Genomic DNA, 22,651 nt, shown 5'->3' with positions numbered 1-22,651 from the left:
CATGGGGATGGTCTTGATCCCTGTTTCCTGTACAATGTCACGAACCTCCATCCATAGTTCATCAGGCAATCTATCTATCAGATCTAGTCCCTTAAATCTCTTTCTCACTTCCACTGTATAATCATAAGGGATTTGATTTAGGTCATATCTGAATGGTCTAGTGGTTTTCCCTACTTTCTTCAATTTAATTCTGAATTTGGCAATAAGGAGTTCATGATCTGAGCCACAGTCAACTACTGGTCTTGTTTTTGCTAACTGTACAGAGCATCTCCATCTTTGGCTGCAAAGAACATAATCAATCTGATTTCGGTGTTGACCATCTGGTGATGTCCATGTGTAGAGTCTTCTCTTGTGTTGTTGGAAGAGGGTGTTTGCTATGACCAGTGCATTCTGTTGGCAAAACTCTATTAGCCTTTGCCCTGCTTCATTCCGTGCTCCAAGGCCAAATTTGCCTGTTACTCCAGGTTTTTCTTGACTTCCTGCTTTTGCATTCCAGTCCCCTGTAATGAAAAGGACATCTTTTTTTGTGTGTTAGTTCTAAAAGGTCTTGTAGGTCTTCATAGAACCGTTCAACTTCAGCTTCTTCAGCATTACTGGTTGGGGCATAGGCTTGGATTACTGTAATATTGAATGGTTTGCCTTGGAAACGAACAGAAATCACTCTGTCATTTTTAAGATTGCAGCCAAGTACTGCATTTCGGACTTTTTGTTGACCATGATGGCTACTCCATTTCGTCTAAGGGATTCCTGCCCACAGTAGTAGATATAATGGTCTTCTGAGTTAAATTCACCCATCCCAGTCCATTTTAGTTCACTGATTGCTAGAATGTCTGTGTTCACTCATGCCATCTCCTGTTTGACCACTTCCAATTTGCCTTGATTCAGGGACCTAACATTCCAGGTTCCTATGCAATATTGCTCTTTACAGCATCGGACCTTGCTTCTAGATATTCAGTTTTGTTTATTCACCCCGTCCCCACCTGAGATGATTATACTGCTTTCCCAATACCATTTCAAACACCATATCCATCATATGACACATTCCCATGGGTGTGTGACTGGCTTTGAATTTCATACTTGAGAGTCAATGGATCTGTCAGTTCATTCTGTTCTAGTTCCATACTTTTAGAATTTCTGTAATTACCGTAAGTCTTAACATTCGGTCACCCTCTCTTCTAGGGTTTTTGAAGAGGTTTTGACTAATGTTGCATTTGTAATACTCGATATGAATTTTGAAATCATTTTGACAAGTGGGATGAAAAATCCTTTTGGAGTATTGTGAGTTGCATTCAGTTCATTAATTTTGAGAGAAATTTTCTTTTTTTTAGCTATTTACCTCTCTCCTCCATTTCATCCATTTCCATGAGGACCTTAGACATTTTTGCTAGGGCTATGCCTTTATAGTTTGTAAGTTTTGCTGCTTTATATTTATTTCATTTTCTAAATTATTACTGCATAAAAGAGGTAATGATATTTGAATACTGATTTCATTAGCCTGTAACCTTGCTGGTTTTAAAAATTAGTTTCACTTTTTAGTTGATTATTTTGGCTATATCACATGATAGTTTATTTTTTCTTTCCAATTCTAATATTTCTCTTTTTGTCTTATATTGTTTATTGCCAAGGTCTTTAGTACAATATTGAATGGTTTGCTGCTGATTTCGGAGCAATGGCTAAATTTCTTATTTGCAAAAGATTTGTTTGTTTGCTTTATAAATTGCAAAGAAATGTGGAATTTTGAGTATCTTTTCTCTGTACTCTGAGATGTTTTTTTCTTTAGCATGTTCATATTTTAATTAATCAGTATTCTAATACAGAGGCATCCTTGCACTTTCAAGTGAATCCTGCTTGGTCAGATATTATTATCATTTTAGTCTGTTGTTGGTTTCCACTTACTATTTCATTTAGGAATTTTGCATCTGTGCTCATAAGTGACATTGGTGTAAAGCTCCTGTCCTTGTGTGTCACATATAATGAATTGACTAAACTTTTCTTCATTTTCTGTGCTCTGGAGTACTGATTATAATGTCGGAATTACTTGTTCCTTTAGGTTTTAGTCGAGCTGATCTGCAAAACTGGGGCTGCTGCCCTTTGGAGAGACAGTGAAGGATGTCGTCTGTTAAGATGGTGAACTCTGGGGCCAGGCTGCCCACGTAAATTAGCTGTGGCCCTGGGACCACTTATTTTACCTCTGGATCCAGTTTTCTCATCTGTAAAATGAACATTAGCATCTCTTTCATATCATTGTAAGACTTAATCAGTTAATAGACATAAAAAGTGTCTTAAAAAGTGTTCGGCAGTTAGTCTTAATGAGAGGTGTTTGTGGCTTCATCATCATCATTATTACATCATCATCATTATTGTTATTATTGAGGCTTTTTTTCTTGCCATCTCAAATATTTTATAGTTTTTATTTTTGGAACATTTTTCAAAATTTGTTTTCTTAAAAAAATTGCCCATTTTATCTAGGCCTTCAAATGTACTGCATTAAAGTTGTTTGTATTATTCTCATATAATTTAAAGATCTCTAATTCATCAGTACTTCTATACCCTTTTATTGCTTGTGTTTTTTGATGCTCTTTTTGTCTCTGGAGCTAGTTTGCCAAAAGTTTTACCTTTAAAATAAAATCTGCTTTTGATTATGTAGATAAAGTTGATTTGCTTTCTAGTTCATTAAGCTCTCATCTTTATTTTGTTCATGCTCACTTTTGGGGGTGATTAAGTGAGTTTCATGTTTGTTTCTTTTCCTTTTTAGGTTTTGCTGTTGGCTTATTGTTTTTCTCTTTCCAAACTATGGGAGAGACAAACATTCGTTCATGTAAGGAGCTAGCAAAGTCCATTTGCTTGGAAGGGTGTTCTGCATGGCACTTTTCCACATTGTCTCTATTAGGTGTTAAACTTTCAGATTTTGGGCTACCCCTCTGCTGTGTAAACGGTGCCTAGTAAGCACTTCTGATGTAGCCCCAGTATGTTTAAGTGTGAGGAACAACTCAGGTTCTTTAGTGGCTGATCCACTCTTGGGGATATGATGAGAGTATGTTACCCAGTGCCATGGTCGACTGGCTGTGGGTACATGTTAAGTTGCTTTAGTTGTGTCTGACTCTTTGTGACGCTATGGACTGTAGCCCACCAGGCTCCTCTGTCCATGGGATTCTCCAGGGAAGAATACTTGAGTGGGTTGCCACACCCTCCTCCAGGGGAATCTTCCCAACCCAGGGATCAAACCTAAGTCTCTTCTTACATCTACCTGCATTGGCAAGCAGATTCTTTACCACTAGCGCCACCTGGGAAATCTATCAAAGCACAGGTTTTTAAAAATATTTTATTAAATGTCTGTTAAATGATTTCCTTTATGGTCTATTATATATTTTATCTTATGTTCTTAAAGTCACTTTCTCTGTTCTCGTGGGCTAGTCAACTTCCCAAGGCAGTAGGTACACTCCTTCAACTCTTGTCTTTTCTATGCAGTAATCCCTCCTTCAGCTGAGCCTGGTGAGCCCAGTGCAGAGACCCTTTATTTTGCTTTCTGCAATGAATATGCTTTCTCTCCTGCTGGGGAGCAATGTCATCACCCTCTGGGAAGTGGGGGAGGGGTGTGGGCCTCTGAAGGACATAGTCAGTGAATCTCCTGCTCTTAGTCTCAGGCCTTTCATGCCTTTTCCAGGAGTGCCTAGTGAGTAGCTTTGATTTTTGAGCCTTTGGGAGTTTTGACATCTTGTTTCTCGAACGCCCCCTCCGTGCTAAAGTCCACCGTTCCCTGTACCTTTAAGGCAGCTACCATTCTTCTGTTATCCCTTCTCCTGTTTTCTTTGTCCTTGTGGGTTCATGCCTTAAAAAAAAAAAAAGGAAAAGAAAAAACTCCTGTGCTACCATTTAGTGGCCACAAAAGCTGACTATGTGTTTTCAATCCATCGTCTTTAACTGGAATCCCTTCTGATTTTTTAGGCATTTTCAAATATATGAAGCAGTCCTATTAGCATTGTGAATTGTTTGTTCCTCTGCTTTTATTTAGCCAAACTTGAGATTCAGGGCCATTTCTTCAGGTGAAGGGCGATAGGTTTTTGATCGGATAGATAGGGGTTTGAATACTATCAATGTCATTGACTAGTTGTGTGAACCGATCATAGGGGCATGAATTTAACCTTTCAGTTTGGAGGTCATAGTTTCAACTGAGCAGGTATCTTCTAATGATTTAACATAAAGTAATTTATTAAGCCTTAGGAAAAGAGCATTGTCTCTAATGGGCATTGATAATAATATGTGCTTATATGACTCAGAGGGTAAAGCATCTGCTTGCAATGTGGGAGACCCGAATTCAATCCCTGGGTCAGGAAGATCCCCTGGAGAAGGAAATGGCAACCCACTCTAGTGTCCTTGCTTGGAAAGTCCCATGGACGGAGGAGCCTGGTAGACTACGAGCCATGGGGTCACAAAGAGACATAACTGAGCCGCTTCACTTTTCCTTTTTTATATGACGGTTATTTAAGGAACTCTCTAGTCTGATCCTGGAGTGTTGATGTGACATTATTGGCATGGTATTCATACTAACAAAGGGAGAAAAAGCAGTCAGCCAGCAGGTTCTGCTTCTTTTGCAGAACAGAGCTTTTCAAGGGTGGCAGTGCCTCTGTCATGAGGGTTTAGCTGAGGGGATGTTAACTTGGTCCTGGCTTTAGGGAACCCCACAGGTATTAAAATACCTGGTGATGATGGGCAGGAAGATTGTGAGCCCAGCAGGATGGCTCATCTCAGATTCTCTGGCTTTGTTCAGGGATTAGAGTGCTTGATTCCCAGTGAGCCTTGTGCTCCTATCTTGTATCAGAAAAGAACAATCAGGGAATTCCCTGGCGGTCCAGGGGTTATTAAGACTTGGGCTTTCACTGCTGTGGACCCGGGTTCAATCCCTAGTCAGGAAACTAAGATCCCACAAGCTACAAGTTGTGGCCTCCCAAAAAAAAGAAAGACAAGAAAAAAAGAAAATGGCAATCAGACAGATGCTTCGCTTAACAGAAGCCAGGCTGCATCTGGGAGTGGAAGCCAAGCACTTCAGAGTGCCCTCTTGTCACTGAGGCAGACGTGGTGCCTGAGTCAACTCTGCCTGTCCGTCCTCTCCTGCATCCTGTGACCCCGCCAAACCCAGTTTCATGATGCCCACGGAGCCAGACATCTGCTTCCTTCCCAAGCCTTTGCAGGGACTCCACAGTCAGGTTGGCCAGTGCAGCCAGGAACTGCCAGGACTCCAGCTCCCAGTCTGTCCTGTAAGTTTGCCAGCGACCCTGACATCCACTCTCGGCAGAATCTCCTGATTGCTAACCTGGTTATCTAAACACCAACTCTCTACCCTCCCAACATCAGAATGGCTTGATGCTAATTTAAAAATTGTGAAGTCATTTAATGTGACTCCGCGGCAATTTGTCAATATAATTTAATAACCAGGGGAAACTGCAGGCTCGTGCTTGGTGTCATTTCCTCCACATCTGCCATCCTTTCTCATCGGCCGGGGTGGGGCGGGGAAGGGGGTGATGAAAAGATCTAGGGATGAGAGTGACTTTTAATTTCACCTGGGGCCATAAATCGATACACATTTCTTATTCAGCCAGCACTCGCATTTCCCTGGGTAATTCTAGAACACATGTAGTGTCAGAAGGGTTTGAAATTTGTCCTCATTAGGAAAGCAAAGGACGCTTTTTTTTTTTTTTTTTTGCAGACATAGCAAGTGAGCCTCCACACTCTCCCCCACCCCCCAGCTGTCACACAGCTTATGAAAAGGGAGAGTGTTGGTCTCTGGGGGACTAGGCAGTTTGCATTTCCAGATGTGACCTCTGCGTGGTGTCAGTGGCCACAGCTCCCTGTGACCCGGCATTGCAGCTAATGGTGTCACCTATGATAAGGCATAAACTGAGTATAGGAGGTGACAAGTGGCGCTGCAGAAAAAAATGTCAGTGCCGCCGGATGTTCTTCTGTGAGCAATACCAGGAGTCAAAATGCTTTGAGATGAGACTGTAGTGTTACGGTGTTAGAGACTGCTGCTGGCGGCTGGCCAGCCGGAAACAAGGATGGTCCGTTTCATGTGATGATGTGAATCTGTCAGAAGATGAGTTGGAGTGTCAGGTGTTAATTCACACCCCCACTTCCCTGTTGATATCTAGGGTATTGGTGGGAGTGATGAGGGTGGGGGCCTTAGCCATTCCGGCTGCTGTAACAGTGTGTCAGTTACAGTATGCTGTATGCTGTAACTGACTCAGTGACTTTTTAAAAAAGTATTTATTTATTTGGCTTTGTTCAGCCTTAGTTGTGGCATGCGGGATCTTTGTTGCCTGATGGGGGATCTTTCACTGTGGCTCATGGAATCTCTAGTTGTGATGCTCAGGCTTCGTTGTCCCGAGGCATGCGGGATCTTCCAGGACCAGGGATCCAATCCATGTCCCCTGCATTGGCAAGTGGATTCTTAACCACTGGACAACTAGGGAAGTCTCAGTTATATTAACTTTAAATTTAAATAGTCAATATATGTTTAAATGTGAAAAGTGCTATCAGAAAAAACAAGTTAGAATATAGGGAAAGATTATTAGTCAGGGACCATCAGAAAGCAAAGAGAAACTAAAGAGCTTCTTGATGAACGTGAAAGAGGAGAGTGAAAAAGCTGACTTAAAACTCAGCATTCAAAAAACGAAGATCATGCCTTTTAGTCCCATCACTTCATGGCAAATAGAGGGGAAAAAGTGGAAACAGTGACTGATTTTATTTTCTTGGGCTCCAAAATCACTGCAGGTGGTGACTAGCCATGAAATTAAAAGAGGCTTGCTTCTTGGAAGAAAGGCTGTAACAAATCTGCACAGTGTATTAAGAAGCAGAGACATCACTATTCCAGCAAAGGGCTGTCTAGTCACACCTGTGGTTTTTCCACAAGTCATGTACAGATGTGTGAGTTGAACCATAAAGCAGGCTGAGTGCTGAAGAACTGATACTTTGGAAATGTGGTGCTGGAGAAGACTCTTAAAAGTCCATTGGACAGCAAGGAAATCAAAGCAGTCAATCCTAAAGGAAATCAACCCTGAATATTCATTAGAAGGACTGATGCTGAAGCTGAAGCTCCAATATTTTGGCCACCTGATGTGAAGAGCCAACTCATTAGAAAAAACCCTGATGCTGGGAAAGACTGAGGGCAAGAGGAGAAGGGGGCGACAGAGGATGAGATGGTTGGGTAGCATCACTGACTCAATGTACGTGAGTTTGAGCAAACTCAGGGAGATGGTGAAGGAGAGGGAAGCCTGGTGTGCTGGAGTCCATTGGGTCGCAAGAGAGTCGGACATGACTTAGTGACTGAGCAACAGTCTCACCAAGAAGGTGATACATGAGCTCTGATATGACAGAGGCAGGGGAGTGAGTAGAAACAGCATGTGCAAAGGTCCTGAGGCAGGAGCACACTCTGTGTTTGAGGAGTGGAGGGGAGGCTGAAGTGGCTGGAGCTGGGTGAGAGGAGGAGCAAGTGATAACGTGAGGGCAGAGGGGCCAGCTTCATCCAGCGGGTTTAACTGGGTTTGATTTCACGGAGACAAGCTGGAAAAGATCATCATGCTATCAACATCCACCAAGTTGTCAGTATTCTTATCTACCAGATCAGCAGGCTATATGTAGCAGGCAGTGCAAGGACCCTGTGTCCTCCCAGAAAAAGCTGACCGAGACCCAGATCCGGCTGACCACGGTCTCCTGAGCTAGTGTACAAGTCACACATCAGCACAAAGATCCTCCCCAGATCAGCTTTTATCAGCTCTGCCCTGATTGCTTTTGAATTCTAGAATTAGCCCTGTTACTGTATTCTAGCCTGGACTTAAAGAACTAGAAGGAATTGGTGATGCCAGGCTACTGAGAAGGAGCCAAAGAGTGGGTGAGAGCCTCTGCTGTCTTTGGGGAGCCACCTGCTCTTCCCAAGCCTCAGTTTCCCCTCCTGAAGCATGGGTTATATGACCCGTGCTTTTCCAATTCCAGTGCTCTGTATTTTTCAGACCGCTTCATGTTTATACAGACAGCATGCCCTCCCTTATCTGGTGGTAGGCCAGAGTTGGGGGGCTGGTGGTGGCGATGCTGGCCGGTGTAGGGGGAGCTGGAGAGGGGGTGCTGGGGAAGGAGCGTGATCTCTATGGCCTGATCTCTTGGCTGAGACAGGATTAGTCTTGGCATAAATCAGAGTTTGGGGTGAAGAGTTTTTCATACTGCAGGGGTCTATCAGGTTTCTGGAATTCCTCTAAATGATTCATCCCACTGAGTAAAGGTGTTTCTTCTTACATTTGGGGATCAACAAAGTTAGAACATTACAGAGTAAAGGCATTACTATCTCTTATAAAAGATGTGCCCCTCAGGTAGACTGACCATTTCCTTTATCACATGCTCTCTGGAAGGTAGAGGCCTCGTGGAGAACAGGCTGAGGGGGTGTCTTCTCTTAGGCTGGTCTGAAGTTTGGGTTGGGAGTCATGGGTGATTGCTCAGATGGGCAGGAGGCACTCTGCAGGTCTGGGGTAGGCCATGGGTGGTGGGGTGGGCCTGGGGTGGCAGCCACAGTCAAGTCCTTGTGTCCCACATCCCTGGCTGCAGGCAGCAGAGGGGGATGTTCAGACCCAGCTTGTGTCTTTCATCTTCAAGTGTGAGTGAGGCCATGAGTGTCTGTCAAACCAGGACTCTTCTGACGTTGCAGAATTTCAGGCTTGCCCTCGCCGATGTCGTCTGTCCAACAGTCCAGGGTCACAGTTGGTGCTTAGGAACTGGGGTGGTGTTTCTTCCCACTCCGATGTACATTCCAGCATCCCATTTGATCATGAGGAAATCAGCCAGCTTAACCCTCTCCTCTCCCCACCCCCACCAACACAGGCAAGCATTTACCACTTAGATTTTTAAGCTTATGCTCCTTACTTCCATGGAGTGTCAAGATGACAGCTATGTGGATAAACGCTTCTGCAGCTTCAGTAAAACTGCTTGTAAAAGACTTTGTTGATTATGATTTTAGTGTCTCTCTCTGCAGCATAGTAGTTCACAGCACAGATTTTTTTTTTTTAATTGCAATGGGTATAGCTCCTGGGGTGGATGAGAAAGGACTTCTCCACTCAGTGAGCTCACAGGAGAGGGGGACAGTGAAGGAAGGAGGGGGTCACAGAACCTGGGAGAACATGGTTCCAGGGGCTCATGGAGTGAAAACATTGTCAAGAAATGCTTAATAGAGGAGGAAACACTGGAGATGAGTCTATAAAAGGAAGTTTACTCACCCAGATGGTGGAAACACATCAGGGGAGGAAATTCATGAGACTCAAAGGCAGTCCATCTGGGTACATATTCCACCACTGACCTCTCACACCTCTGATCTAATCTTTATTAGATTAGATTAGATCTTTGTCCTGACAACGAACATTATGTCCTTTATAATAATGTGCATATGCTGAATTGTATAAATACTAGTAATCATCACCTCAGGATCCCTGAGATAAATTGCCTTTGCTTTTTTTAAAAACTTAGTTTTATTGATTTTTTTTCATAAATATTTAAAGCAACTTTATTTTTTTAATTTTTATTTAATAAATGGTACAAAGCACAATGCCAAAACATATATTGAGATGTAATGGGCATACAGTAAAATTCCACTCATATATTTTGATGGGTTTTGATAGATGTTTATAATTACAGAACTACCACCATAATGAAGGTAGAGAATATTTTTGTCACTCCAATAAGTGCCATCATGTACTTTTGCGGTCATCAATTAATTCCTCTTCCCAGCTACTGATCTAACCGTGGTCAGCCTGGTTTTCCTTTTCTAGAATGTAGTAGAAGTGAATCATGAACTGTTGACTGTCTCATGTCTGCTTTCTTTCATGCAACATTTGCTTGTCAAGTGCAGCTGTGTTCTTACTGAATGCACCACTAGTCCTTTTTCATTGCTGAGCAGTATTCAATTGCCTGGCAATTTATCCATCAAATAGATATCCGTGTATCCACAGTTGGTTTATCCATAGTTCATTTATCCGTCACTTGTTGAACATTTACGCTGTTCCCAGTTTTTGGATGCTATGAACATGGTAGCTAAGAACAGTGGTGTGTAGATTTTTGTGTGGACTTAGGCTTTTTATTTCTCTTGGATAAATACCAATGAGCAGAATTGTTGGGTCCTATGGGCTTCCCTGGTGGCTCAGACAGTAAAGAAACTGCCTGCAGTGTGGGAGACCTGGGTTCAATCCCTGGTCTGGACAATCCCCTGAGGAAGGAAATGGCAACCCACTCTAGTATTCTTACCTAGTGAATTCCATGGACAGAGGAACCTGGCGAGCTATAGTCCATTGTGTTGCAAAGAGACATGACTGAGAACTAATATTAATATATGGTAAGTCTATATTTAACTTTATAAGGACTGGCCAATCTCTTTGGCAAAGTGACTGTATCATTTTATATTCCTACTCACAGTCAAGGAGAGTTCCTGTTGTTCCAAATTGTACCACAATTGATATTCTTTCTCTAGTTTTACTAATTCTAATAAGTATGTAGCAATATCGCATAGTGGTCCTGATTTACATTTCCCTGTTGACTAATGACGTTGGCTGTCTTTTCATCTGCTTATTTGCTAGTCATGTTTCTTTTTGGTGAAGTGTTTGTTCAAAGCTTTTACTCATTAAAAAAAAAATTGAGTCATCTGTTGTCTTCTTATTGAGTTGTGCAAGCTCAAATCCTTTAACAAATGTGTTTGCAAATTTTCCCCCAATCTGTGGCTTTCTTTCATTATTTTAATAGTGTCTTTCAAGGAGTAGAAGTTTTTAATCCTTTTGGTTAGAGGGGAAATGGTCTCTTGGTGTAATTCTTATTTTTGTTTCTTTCATGAGTGTGTTAAGCATCTTTCATATGTTTAATATTTGCTTAATTTTTGTGCATGTGTCTTTTGCCCATTTTCTATTAGTTTCTTGGTCTTCTTTTGGATTCCAAGTATGTAAAATTTATCTTCTGCATATGTTTTAATTTTCCATGTAGTTAAATATATCAATTTTTATGCCTTTGAGATGGTTATAAAGCCCTTCACCACTACAAGGTCGTAAAGAAACTTGCCAAAATGAACATGACTTATATCGCTTTTACCTTTAATATGCATTTATGCTCGGCTTCTGAGTGAGAGGCTAGTTGTCTGGAACCTTTTTTCACTTATTTCTATCCACTTAGTAATGACCCAACTGTGAGAAACCACAGTGACCCAGCACTCGACGGTGGGAACAGAATATCTAACGAGGAAATGCCTGTCCCCCTGTTTGTACAGGGTCCACGGTCAGTAATGTGAGAGATGCTTAGGTGGCCATGGTTGAGGCATCCTGGTAAGGTTTACAGCTGGGAACAAATCCAGGTCCTGCTTCCAGCTGAGTGACCTTGGGCAGGTCATTTCACTGCTGTGCATCTGTCTCTCCAGCTTGCAGATGCCTGCTTGACTGGGCAGTGAGGATTAAGTGGGACATGACAGGTGCGGCTGCACTTGGACAGGAGCCATCGGTGGTGCATACCTACTCGGGTTTGCAATTTCTCTTCCTTATGTAGCATTTACCTTACGTAACATGCCACGTCTCCTCGGGCTTCCCGACTCTCAGGAAGGTTACACTCAGAACCATCTTAACTCAGGATGACATAACAAAATGATATGGACTTGGTGGCTTTTATTTCTTATGGAATTTATTTCTCATGCTTCTGGAGACTGGAACTCTGAGATCAATTGCCAGCAGGGTCAGTGTCTGGTGAGGGATTGCTCCTTGGATCCCAAGTAGTTGCCTTTTCACTGTTACCTCACCTGGCCTTTCTTCAGTGTGTGTAGGTGGAGAGAACGAGAGAGAGAGAGATCTTTTCTTCCTGTTATAAGGACACTGATACCACCATGAGGGCCCCATCCTCACGATCTGGTCTACTTCTAATCACCTCCCTCATCTCCATCTCCAAATTCTATCACAGTGAAGATTAGGGCTTCCACATGATGCGTTTGGGGAGGACACAGAGCTCTGTAGGAGGCACTGATGTCTTGAGCAGGCTGATGACTACTTCTCTGTGACATTATGCTCATGCTAACCACAGATCTGGAGGCTGGGGGAAGAGAGAAGACCCAGGTGGGCTCTAGTTTGGAGAATGCCAGCAAGCTTCTAGGAAGTTGAAAGCTGCTTTGGGGTGAGGGCGTTGGCAGGTCTGTGCCAGTCCAGTCCTCTGTGAGACCAGCCACAGGGTCTATTTTGTCTGAAGCAGATCAGTGCAGCAGTGGTGGGCAAAGCTTTGTAGCTCTCAATGAAGCTTTGAGTTGGCCCCAGTCTCTGTTTTTTCCAAACTTGAGGAAGGCAGATGTTCTTTCAGAGCTGATCCTTGGAGCAGACTGGTTGGGAGGAATATCCATAGACAGGAAAACCCTGAATTTGGCACATTGACTTCTGCACTTTTAAATATATCAGTTATTCTGCACCAGGCCCTGTTGGAGCACTTCGGAATATCCTTATGAAGTAATATACGAGGCTTCAGCGGGGAAGCAGAACCACTCTTAACTGGTCAGGATGGGGATTTGTTACAGGATGGGGTGGACAGAACGGCAGGGGGCTCCAGCTTCAGGGTCTGGGCCTCCCCAACAAGAAGGAAGCAGAGCAGGACTGCCAGAGACCCTGAAGGAGCTACATCTGAATCTCAGGGTCTCAGCCTCAGGGACATGGGTGATCTGATCTGCAGAAGAAGATTTTGGCATGAAACCACACACTGAGTGCCTGGCCCAGACTCAGAGAGGCTGGAGGAGGGAAGCCAGGGTAGCTGGCAGAGCTGAGGGCCTGGTGTGGCCCTTCCCCCTCCACTAAGGGGAGCCAGTGGATCAGCAAGATCCACTGTGCCCTGCAGCTGTCTTCAGGGACAAGGGACCGCTGCATCACCTCCACTTTCCAGATCTCCCTCAGATGTCTCTGCTGGCCGAGTGTGGCTTGGAAACACCTAGCAAGGGGATTCTGGGAAACATAGCTCCAGCTGATCCTTGTGGACACACTATACAGCCGCCAGGGGTGGTAGGTCGTTTTTGTTTTTTTCCTTTTGCGTTTTACAGGTGCTTAGAGGGAGGGAGGTTCAGTGACTTGCCCAGAGTCACACAGTTATTAAGTGAGCCTTCTGCTTGGGTGCCTTTAATTATCATGCAATGCCTCTACTTTATTACCTCAGGAACCCCCTGCCCTGTTCCTCCAGTATTCCAGTCCATGGAAAGCTTCTCCAAGGTAAAGTGTGGGTCCTGAGCGCTCCTTCACCCTTGTTAAGTCACCACAGATACCAATTGCTGTTTCTTTTATGCTTCTTTACATTGCACTGTGTGTAGTTTTCTCTAGGTAATGAGTTCCCTGTGTTTCCTGTATAGGAGTACTTACCATGCTGTGTCTGGGGCTCACCATTAGCACCTAGTGTGGCTGTTTGGTGAGATAAGTTAGCTTGTGGACAATGCATCTTGTGCCTTTAACAACAATTACTACATTTAACTGCATACCAGCTGCCTGTCAGGGGCTGTGGATATCATACTGCTCTGTGTGGAAGAGAAAATTGAGATCTGAGAGCCTCAGTTTGTTTCCCCAGTGAGAAGTGGAGTCTAGTTTGAGCAAAGATCTGCTGGTACCTCACTGCCCTTTGTCAGCCAAGCCCACATTCAGCAGTGAGCTCCCCAGGTTAACAGAGCCAGGGGAGGGCCAGCAAAGCCCACTGGCTCTTCTCGAGATGCATCTGGGAGTGGAAGGGGTACCCCAAATCCCAGCTCCCTGGGGCTTAGATGGGGTGAACACAGTCTTTCTCAGTTTCTGAAAAGGGAGGGATGAGGGTTTTGTGGGCAGATTGGGTGGAGCTAGAAAGGTTTCAGGCAGTAAGGGGTAAGCATAGTGAGAATTCAGCTCCTCAATCTGGGGTCTCACCGTACTTAATTGACTGTCTCTATCTCCCAGTTTAGGCTTTTTGAATCCTGTCTTCGTGTGGGTCTGTGTTTGTATGTGATTCCTCATCATATTTGCATTTTTTCTTATGTATTGTTTTTGTTCAGTTGCTCAGTTGTGTCCCACTCTTTGTGACCCCATGGACCTCAGCACGCCAAGCTTCCCTGTCCTTCACCATCTCCCAGAGTTTGCTCAAACTCATGTCCATTGAGTCAGTGATGCCACCCAACCATCTCATCCTCTGTCGCCCCCTTCTCCTCTTGCCCTCAGTCTTTCCCAGCATCAGCGTCTTTTTCAATGAGTCAGTTCTTCTCATCAGGTGGCCAAAGTATTGGAGCTTCAGCATCAGTCCTTCCAATGAATATTCAGGATCAATTTCCTTTAGGATTGACTGGTTTGATTTCCTTGCTGTCCAAAGGACTCTAAGAGTCCTCTCCAGCACCACAGTTCCAAAGCATCAATTCTTTGGTGCTCAGCCTTCTTTATGGTCTAACTCTCACATCTGTACATGACTATTGGAAAAACCATAGCTTTGACTCTATAGACCTTTGTTGGCAAAGTGATGTCTCTGCTTTTTAATACACTGTCTAGGCTTGTCATAGCTTTTCTTCCAAGGAGCAAGTGTCTTTTAATTTCATGGCTGCACTCTGGGTCCGCAGTGATTTTGGAGCCAAAGAAAATAAAGTTTGTCATTGTTTCCCCACCTATTTGCTAAGAAGTGATGGGACCGGATGCCATGATCTTCGTTTATTGAAAGTTGAATTTTAAGTCAACTTTTTCACTCTCTTCTTTCACCTTCATCAGGAGGCTCTTTAGTTCCTCATCACTTCCTGCCATTAGAGTGGTTATTGATATTTCTCCCAGAAGTCTGGATTCCAGCTTGAGCTTCATCCAGCCAGGCATTTCCCATGATGTACTCTGCATAGAAGCTAAACAGGGAGACATTATACAACCTTAACATACTCCTTTCCCAATTTTGAACCAGTCCACTGTTCCGTGTCTGGCTCTGACTATTGCTACCATCTCGCATAACTAGACTGAGTTCCCACATGAAGAAAGCTTTGATTGGGGAAGGGGGAGTCCTTCCCCATCCCTAGCCCCCTGGTATGTAACCTCATGCACAGGAGGGACTTGGGATCTGCCAAGAGGCCAGGCCTGGCATAGTCCTTACTGATCGTTTGAGGAACTGAAACTTTAATACGATGACTATTCTAAAAAAACTGCAAAATTTGAGATAGTTTTAGATTTACGCATTAGTTACAAAGACAGGGTTTCTCTGATAGCTCAGATGGTAAAGAATCCACCTGCAATGCAGGAGACCCTGGTTCAATTCTCGGGTTGGGAAGATCTGCTGGAGAAGTGATAGGCTACCCACTCCAGTATTCTGGCCTGGAGAATTCCATGGACTGTATAGTCCATGGGGTCGCAAAGAGTCAGATACAACTGAGCGACTTTCACTTCACTTACAAAGATATTACAGAGAGGTCCCGTATGCCCTTCCTCCAGCCTCCCTTAATGTTAACATCTCATGCAGATAACCAAGATGCCTTAACTCACACTGCGAGATGATGATGATGATGTTCAGTCACTAAGGCGTGTCCAACTCTCTGTGACCCCATGGACGGTAGCCCGCCAGGTTCCTCTGTCCATGGATTTCCCAGGCAAGAATACTGGAGTGGGGTTGCCATTTACTTCTCCAGGGGATCTTCCCAAACCAGGGATCTGACTCACATCTCCTCCATTGGCGGGTGTGTTCTTTACCCCTGAGCTACCTGGAAGAACAACAATGAGATGACAACACTCTTAGCAGAGCTCCAGCCTCTGCACTGATTTCCCCAGATTTCCTGCTATTGCTATTTCTGTGGCATTTTATCCTCACATCTCCTTAGCCTCCAACCTGTGACAGTTTCTCAGTGGTTCCTTGTCTTTCATGATCTTGACATGTATGAAAAGTAGTACTCAAGTGTTTTATAGACCGTCCTCAACACTGTTAATGTTTTTTCACAATTCCACTGAGGTTATGGATTTGGGGTAGGACACCAGGAGGTATCCTCATGTCCCATCCTATCTGGAGGCCCATGGTAGCAGTAGCGTCGTGTGTGGACATGCTCACCTTGCTCACTCGCCTGGTTTCTACCCTGTAAATTTATGGTTGGGTTGGCCAAGAAGTTCGTTTGGGTTTCTCTTTAAAATGTTATGGAAAAACCCAAACGAACTTTCTGGTCAAACTTGTTTTTCCTCTTTTCTGTATTCTGTTAGATTCGAGTCCTGAGTTGAGCTGACATGCAAAGGACCAGGGGATTAGGCTGCGCCTTTTGGGGGGATGCAGTGAAGGATTTGTGGACATACATGAAAGCCAACCACCACTGATCAGTGTTGTGGAGGAGGTGATTTGCAGATGCCCTGTTTCCAGCGAGGTGATTTTTCAAATCACTTTACTCAGGTTTGAACCTGGGGAAGCAGGCTGTCTTCCTAGCTTTCTATTAGTTGGTTATTTGAATAATAAAATGCTTAAGGAATTCTGTTCTTTGAGTATGTGTGTGTGTTTGCTCAGTCGTGTTAACTCTTTGTGATCCCATGAACTATAGCTCGCCAGGCTCCTCTGTCCATGGGATTTTCAGGCAAGAATACTGGAGTGCATTGCTATTTCCTTCTTCAGAGATCTTCCTGTCCCAGGGATTGAACTCGCGTCTCTTGCTTCTCCTGCACTGGCAGGCAGATTCTTTACCACTGCGCCACTTAGGAAACCCATTATTCGAGTACATATGATGCTTTATCAGATTTCTGCTGGCAGTGGCATTTTCATACTGGGGGATCGGGAGCCTGTATCTCATGGGAGTGATGCCTGGGAGCCCTCAGCTGAGAGTTTCCACGGGCCCTGTGTCAGGCAGTAGATAAAGTGCTACTCGCTTTGGCATGTGGCTCACTCATTTGCTTCCACGGTGAGCTAACGACTTAGAGCAAGTGCTAAGATAACATCAACAGCAAACTACATTTTTAGATACCTTGTCCCACCTTGAAAGCTTCTGTGAAGTTAAGGAAAGAATATGGCTAGAAGTAGCCATATTGATCAGCAATAATTGACCCTGTGGCAAGTTCAGTTGGCCCAGTTCTCAAGCCGGTGGTCTACTTACTTGTTCCAAACTTTGCAATCAGCTGCTTTTTGACTTATCCTTGGAAAACTCTGCATAGAAGTTACTATTGTTAGCACTTTGACCCAACTCCGTTATTGATCAGTGATTGCCAACCATTTTGGCAGAATAGTGGGAAGGGAAATCTCCTACAGGAAAATAATATGTAATGGGTTTCTGAGGTTTCTAAAGAAATATAAGTCTGGATTATGTATTTCTGATCGTCCTTTTCAGTTTCTGGTGACACAGGTAACTGAGGTATAAAAGCAAGCAATATACTCCCACCTGGTGGCAGCAGCTGTTGTTCTTGTCACTAAGTGACTCTGCCACCTCGTGGACTGTAGCCCGCCAGGCTCCTCTGTCCACGGGATTTCCCAGGTAAGAATACTGGAGTGAGTTGCCATGCCCTCCTCCAGGGGATCTTCCCCACCCAGGGATCAAACCCGCATCTCCTGCATTCACGAGCGGACTCTTTACTGCTGAGCCAGCAGGGAAGCCGGAGTGGCAGTGTACTCAACTGTTAATTCTGGGAGCAAAGGCCAGTGGTTTGCCAATGATCTGCTCTGGCATGAGCTGAACCATTGAAATCTGGAACTTTCTCTTCTAGGATGATTTCCTGTTCAGCGTCTCCATTTTAAGTGGGATCCTGTGCAGCATCCTGGCTGTGCTGAAGTTCATGCTGGGGAAGGTTCTGACCAGCAGAGCACTCATAACAGATGGTGAGTAAGGCCAGTGTGCCTGGCCTCCGGGGAGGCTGAGCTCACAGCGAGGGAAGGTGCTGTCTGGGTCACTTTCAGCTGCTCGTCTTGCAGAAGAGCTCAACAGCTTGGAATCTGTTCCCCACTGTTCTCCCCTCCCCAGGCTGTGTCATGATTCTCAGGGTCCCTATCAGGGCAGGTGTATTGTGCCTGGGAATTGAATACACTCTTCCTAAGGCACCTCCACCTGGACCTCCTAACAGGGTAACTCAGGGCTTGCCTCCTAATCATAGAGCACAAAGGGCTTCCCAGAGTCTTGTGTTTGCTGTGCATCACTCCAAATAAAAAGTTAGCATCTTCCTGGATTCTGTGAAAGTCTGATGCGTGCTCCACACCCATTTCCCCCTCACCTGGGAGTTCAGGTAGCAGTGACAAGGGCTTCGCTGGGGAAATGAGCCACGTGTACTTTGCTCAAGACCCGAACCAGGTCGACGTGTCCATCTGTGTCCTGTGGGTCAGGAGGAGCCTCCTGTGTGGCCTTTGGGCAGACGGAGAAGGGTGTGTGAAAGTAGGAAAAGCATGTTTCAGTTTTTGCCAACCAGTGCTGGCATGTAAACTAGAAACGTGATGGACGCAACCTCCCAGCTGTTTCCTTTCTCTTTATCCCAGAGCGTGTGAAGTTTCTCAGGGTCAGGAGTAGGCACGTGCAACCCTGTGCTCTGGGGTGAGAAATCACAGGGTCCTAAGCTGGTGGGCTGGTGGATGTACCTGGATGAAGTAGAGCAGAGATCATAAGATTTTTTTCCCCCTTAGCCATACCACGAGGCTTGTGGCATCTTAGTTCCCTGACCAGGGATTGAACCCAGGTCCCTGGCAGTGAGAGCACTGAATCCTAACCATGGTCCACCAGGGAATTCCCATGATTTCTTTTTAAAGAACCACTCCCTGCTCCTCAGACTCAGAGTTCCCTCCTACGTGAAATATGTGGATGCAAACATGTGTGGACGGCTGCATTTCCTTAACATGAAGGATGGGAAGGTGGGCCTGGGGGGAGGCTGCACTGGTTAACACAGCATACATGCTAAGTCAGTCAGTCACGTCTGACTTTCTGCGACCCTGTGGGCTGTAGCCTGCCAGACTCCTCAATCCATGGAATTGTCCAGGCGAGAATACTGGAGTGGGTTGCCATTTCCTTCTCCAAGGGATCTTCGCTACCCAGCGATTGAACCCATGTGTCTTACGTCTCCTGCATGGGCCGGCGGGTTCTTTACCTCTAGTACCACCTGGGAAGCCCTGCATTATTCCCGTAAGTCTGTCCTACATTACATCCTAAAGTCACAGAGCCTCTGTGCTGACAGAGCATCAGCACTTTCTCTGTTCAGTTGACTTCAGCTGAGATGCTGGACTGGAAGCCCCAGAAGTCAGACCATGCCCCTCAGCTGCCAGGCAGGAGGCCCTGTCCCCTCCTCACCCATGACCCTGCGGCTTGACCCCTTCTTCTCAGAATAGTGGGACCTCTCCCATGACTGGCGGCTTTCCTTAACATTTTAAGAGAAGCCCCTGATGATAAGTATGTGTTTTCTAATGAAGTGACTCCGGATTCCATAGTTTTCACCTACAAAACCATCCAAACACGTAAGTGGTCTTCCAATCTGCCTCCTGAACCCTCAGGAAGGGGTCATTACAAGGAGGAGTGAAAGGTGAAGGGAGAATTGTCCACAAACAGGCAAAGTGGAGACAGGCACTCCTCAGGCAGAGGGTACCGAGGTGGGAGGGAGCCTGTGGCCTCGGTAGGGGGTGGGGGGTGCTGTTATGAGGAAGGGTGAGGGGCCCTGCCAATGGGGCAAGCGTGGATCATTTGGTATGCTAGGTCAAGCGCGGGATTTTGGAGGTTTTGTTAAATATTTAAACAGATGAGGTGGTGACATGGTGGATGATTTTAAATGATCCTTCTGGCCATCAAGGTGGAAAACAGAGCAGAGAAACTTCCAGGAGGGCGAGGTCTTTGGGGAGCCCAGGGAGTGGTGGCCTCAGTGGGTGAGGGCAGAGGGGTGGGATGTGGGGGAATTGAGGAAATGTCTGATGTTTATAAAATGGGCAGAGCTCAGCGACAAACAGGCCATGGAGGTTGAGGAGAGACAGAGCAAGGCTGTTGCAAAGCGTGTAGGCAGCACCCCCACCCCCAGCCTGCCCCGTGAGCCTCGTTGCCCTGGGGGTGCGGTGGGGAGGGTTGGCACACTCTGCAATCCCTCACTTAGTGGGAGTATCAGCAAAACATGCAGCAGTAATTACAGCCTCCTGCTAATTGCATTGTCTGGGATCCTGATTTTCCTCATTCATTGATTAGCAGAACCATCTGTAATTATGTCCTCACTTGGGGAGGTAGGGGGCAGGCTAGGGTTCAGGAGCCCTGCCTGCCGTTCATGTTGGCTTGGCCCAGGGCAGGGAAGCAGGCCAAGTACTTTCTCTATAAGAAAGAAGCAAGTCCAGCAAATTGCTTCTGGTGCTGAGAGGCCAGGCGGGTCTCACCTGTCACCTGGTGAGGAGGCTGGTTCCCAAGCTGGAGTTGTGTGTGAAATGGGTGGGGCCATGTGTGCACTCGGCCAGGCTGAGTCCACCAGATCTGGTGTCCCTGGGTCCTGTCCTTACAGTCAGGAAGCATATCTTCAGGGAAAGGGGGGCAGCAGGGTGCAGGTGGATTCCAAACTTCCCCATGCTGTGCAGGAAATTGTGTCTAATTGGGTTTTCTTGCTCTGGATATTTAGTGATGTGATAGCATGCGATCATGGCTGTCAGGACTAGGATGAAGCTGGCTTTGTATTATTTAAGACAAAATGATTTTGTGCAGGAAGTTAATACTACAAATCAGACAGAGGAAGATTGTGGTAAGGTCCCTGGGGGGAGTTCTGAACCCTCGAGGGGCCAGGGTTCTGGCTCCAGAGCTGCCCACAGGACAGCTGGAAACCTCTCTGAGTTGAGGGGCCTGGGCTGACTCTACCCAGAGCCTGTGGTGGTTTTCAAGTACATGGACAACTTTGAATCAGAATTTTCTGCATAAAATCAATACGTGCTTAATTATATAGATGCTTATCTAGTCATTAAAGCCAGACTGTTAGAGCCTTTAATCAAGATTGCCTCAGACGTTCTTATGTGTTCCGAGGTGATGACAGCATTTACTTTTTGCAGCTGCTCTGGTGTTTGTTTGTTTTTTTAAATTAATTAATTCATTTTAATTGGAGGCTAATTACTTTGCAATATTGTGGTGGTTTTTTCCATACATTGATATGAATCAGCCATGGGTGTACATGTGTTCCCCATCCTGAACCACCTCCCTCCCCATCCCATCCCTCTGGGTCATCCCAGTGCACCAGCCCTGAGCACCCTGTCTCATGCATCGAACCTGGACTGGCGATCTATTTCACATATGATAATATACATGTTTTAATGCTATTCTCTCAAATCATCCCACCCTCGCCTTTTGACTGGGGACATGGGAATGAGCTTATGGGCATGGGAGTTGGGGGTGAGGGCCCCATAGGAGGTGAGGGCAGGGCCCTGGAGGTGAGGGACTGATGGGGCCTTGTGGGCCGCTTTGGTAAGCTGGGAGGTCTGTGGGGTGGGGCTGTGAGCTTAGGGTCCTTCATGGGGAATGGCTGTATCTGGGAAGGCTCTAGAATCCTGGAGGATGTGGAAGGGCAGATACAGAATTGTCCCCTGGTCCGGGTGTGCTGGTTCCAGTGTTTCTGCCAGGCTCACAAGAGATGCAGCTGAAGTAAGCCATAACCAAAGGTGGGCAAGGAAGGTCAGATGCTCCTGGAGGGGATGGGTGAACAAGGTGAACATTCCGTCAGCTGTAGGGGTGGGTGGGTCCCCTCACTGTTGTGGGCTGGCTGAGCCTGGTGATTTGGCGGAGCGAGAGGACATCTAGTGGCCGTCTGGGGGAACCTCACTCACCACACTCCGCTCCAGCGGGCTCGCTGAGGGCTCCAGGGCTACTGGCCCACGACGAAGGTGGAGAAAGAGGGGTGTAGGATTCTAGTCTGCCGGGGGCAGCGGCCATCTCCTTCCTGTCTCTGCCTTTCCCTGGCCACCCCTCAGAACAGAACTCCCCCAGCTTGGAGGATGCTTGAGAGGTAAGCTCCAGCCCAGCTAGCCCCTGGACAGAGTACTGGCCTCTGTGGATGCTCTGTGTGGCCCTCTGTGAGAAGGTGTGGGCTCCAGAGACTTTTTTGAAAAGAGGACTGGTCTGATTCTGTGCGTGCTTGTGTGTTAAGTTGCTTCAGTCATGTCCGATTCTTTGTGACGCTATAGACCATAGCCCTCCAGGCTCCTTTGTCTGTGAAATTCTCCAGGCAAGAATATTGGAGTGGGTTGCATGCCCTTCTTCAGGGGATCTTCCCGACCCAGGGATCGAACTTGTCTCCAGCATTCCCTACATTGGCAGGCGGGTTCTTTACCACTAGCGCCATCTAGGGTCTGATTCCATTTGTTATTAATAAAAGGAATAGGAGGATTCAAGGGACAGCCAGAGGCAAGGGGGTGAATGCCAGCCTCTTCTGATGGGAGAGGGGAACACTGTGATAGCCTCGATGCATCAGAAGACAGGAGGGAACACGGCCTCGCCGTTCTCACAGTGGACCTGCTGTTCCCCTACCTGGGGAGACTGCAGGCAGAATGGAGGGTGTGACGTGCAGAGGCCGAAACCAGGGGTGGGTCAGAGAGGGAGGAAGTTCCAGGTGCCCTACATGCAAGGAGCTGGGAAAGACTCGGCTGGCACCCAGCTTCCCATGAGGTGAAAGAAGGCTGCAGGAGCATCAGCTCCATGAGCTGCATGGAGAACAGAGATGGAAGGGAAGCAGAGTCCGCTTCCTCGACATCTAGAGGTGAG

The 22,651-nt window shown here is 46.0% G+C and overlaps 1 protein-coding gene across 1 annotated transcript in view; it reads left to right on the top strand.

The window, feature by feature from the left end:
• TMEM163 (transmembrane protein 163) overlaps positions 1 to 22,651 on the top strand; it is a 281,351-nt gene that overhangs the window by 253,042 nt on the left and 5,658 nt on the right. Inside the window, exon 6 of the mRNA XM_055397815.2 lies at positions 17,673 to 17,784. Within this exon, the coding sequence (XP_055253790.2) occupies positions 17,673 to 17,784 (112 nt within the window). The remainder of the gene's footprint in view (positions 1 to 17,672; positions 17,785 to 22,651) is intronic.

The sequence above is a fragment of the Moschus berezovskii genome, chromosome 2 (genome assembly GCF_049115385.1).
Source record: "Moschus berezovskii isolate FMDL1 chromosome 2, NW_MosBer_1.0, whole genome shotgun sequence".
NCBI classification, from domain to species: Eukaryota; Metazoa; Chordata; class Mammalia; order Artiodactyla; family Moschidae; genus Moschus; species Moschus berezovskii.
The sequence above is the reverse complement of the archived record's forward strand: the minus strand, read 5'-3'. Positions and strand labels throughout refer to the sequence as shown.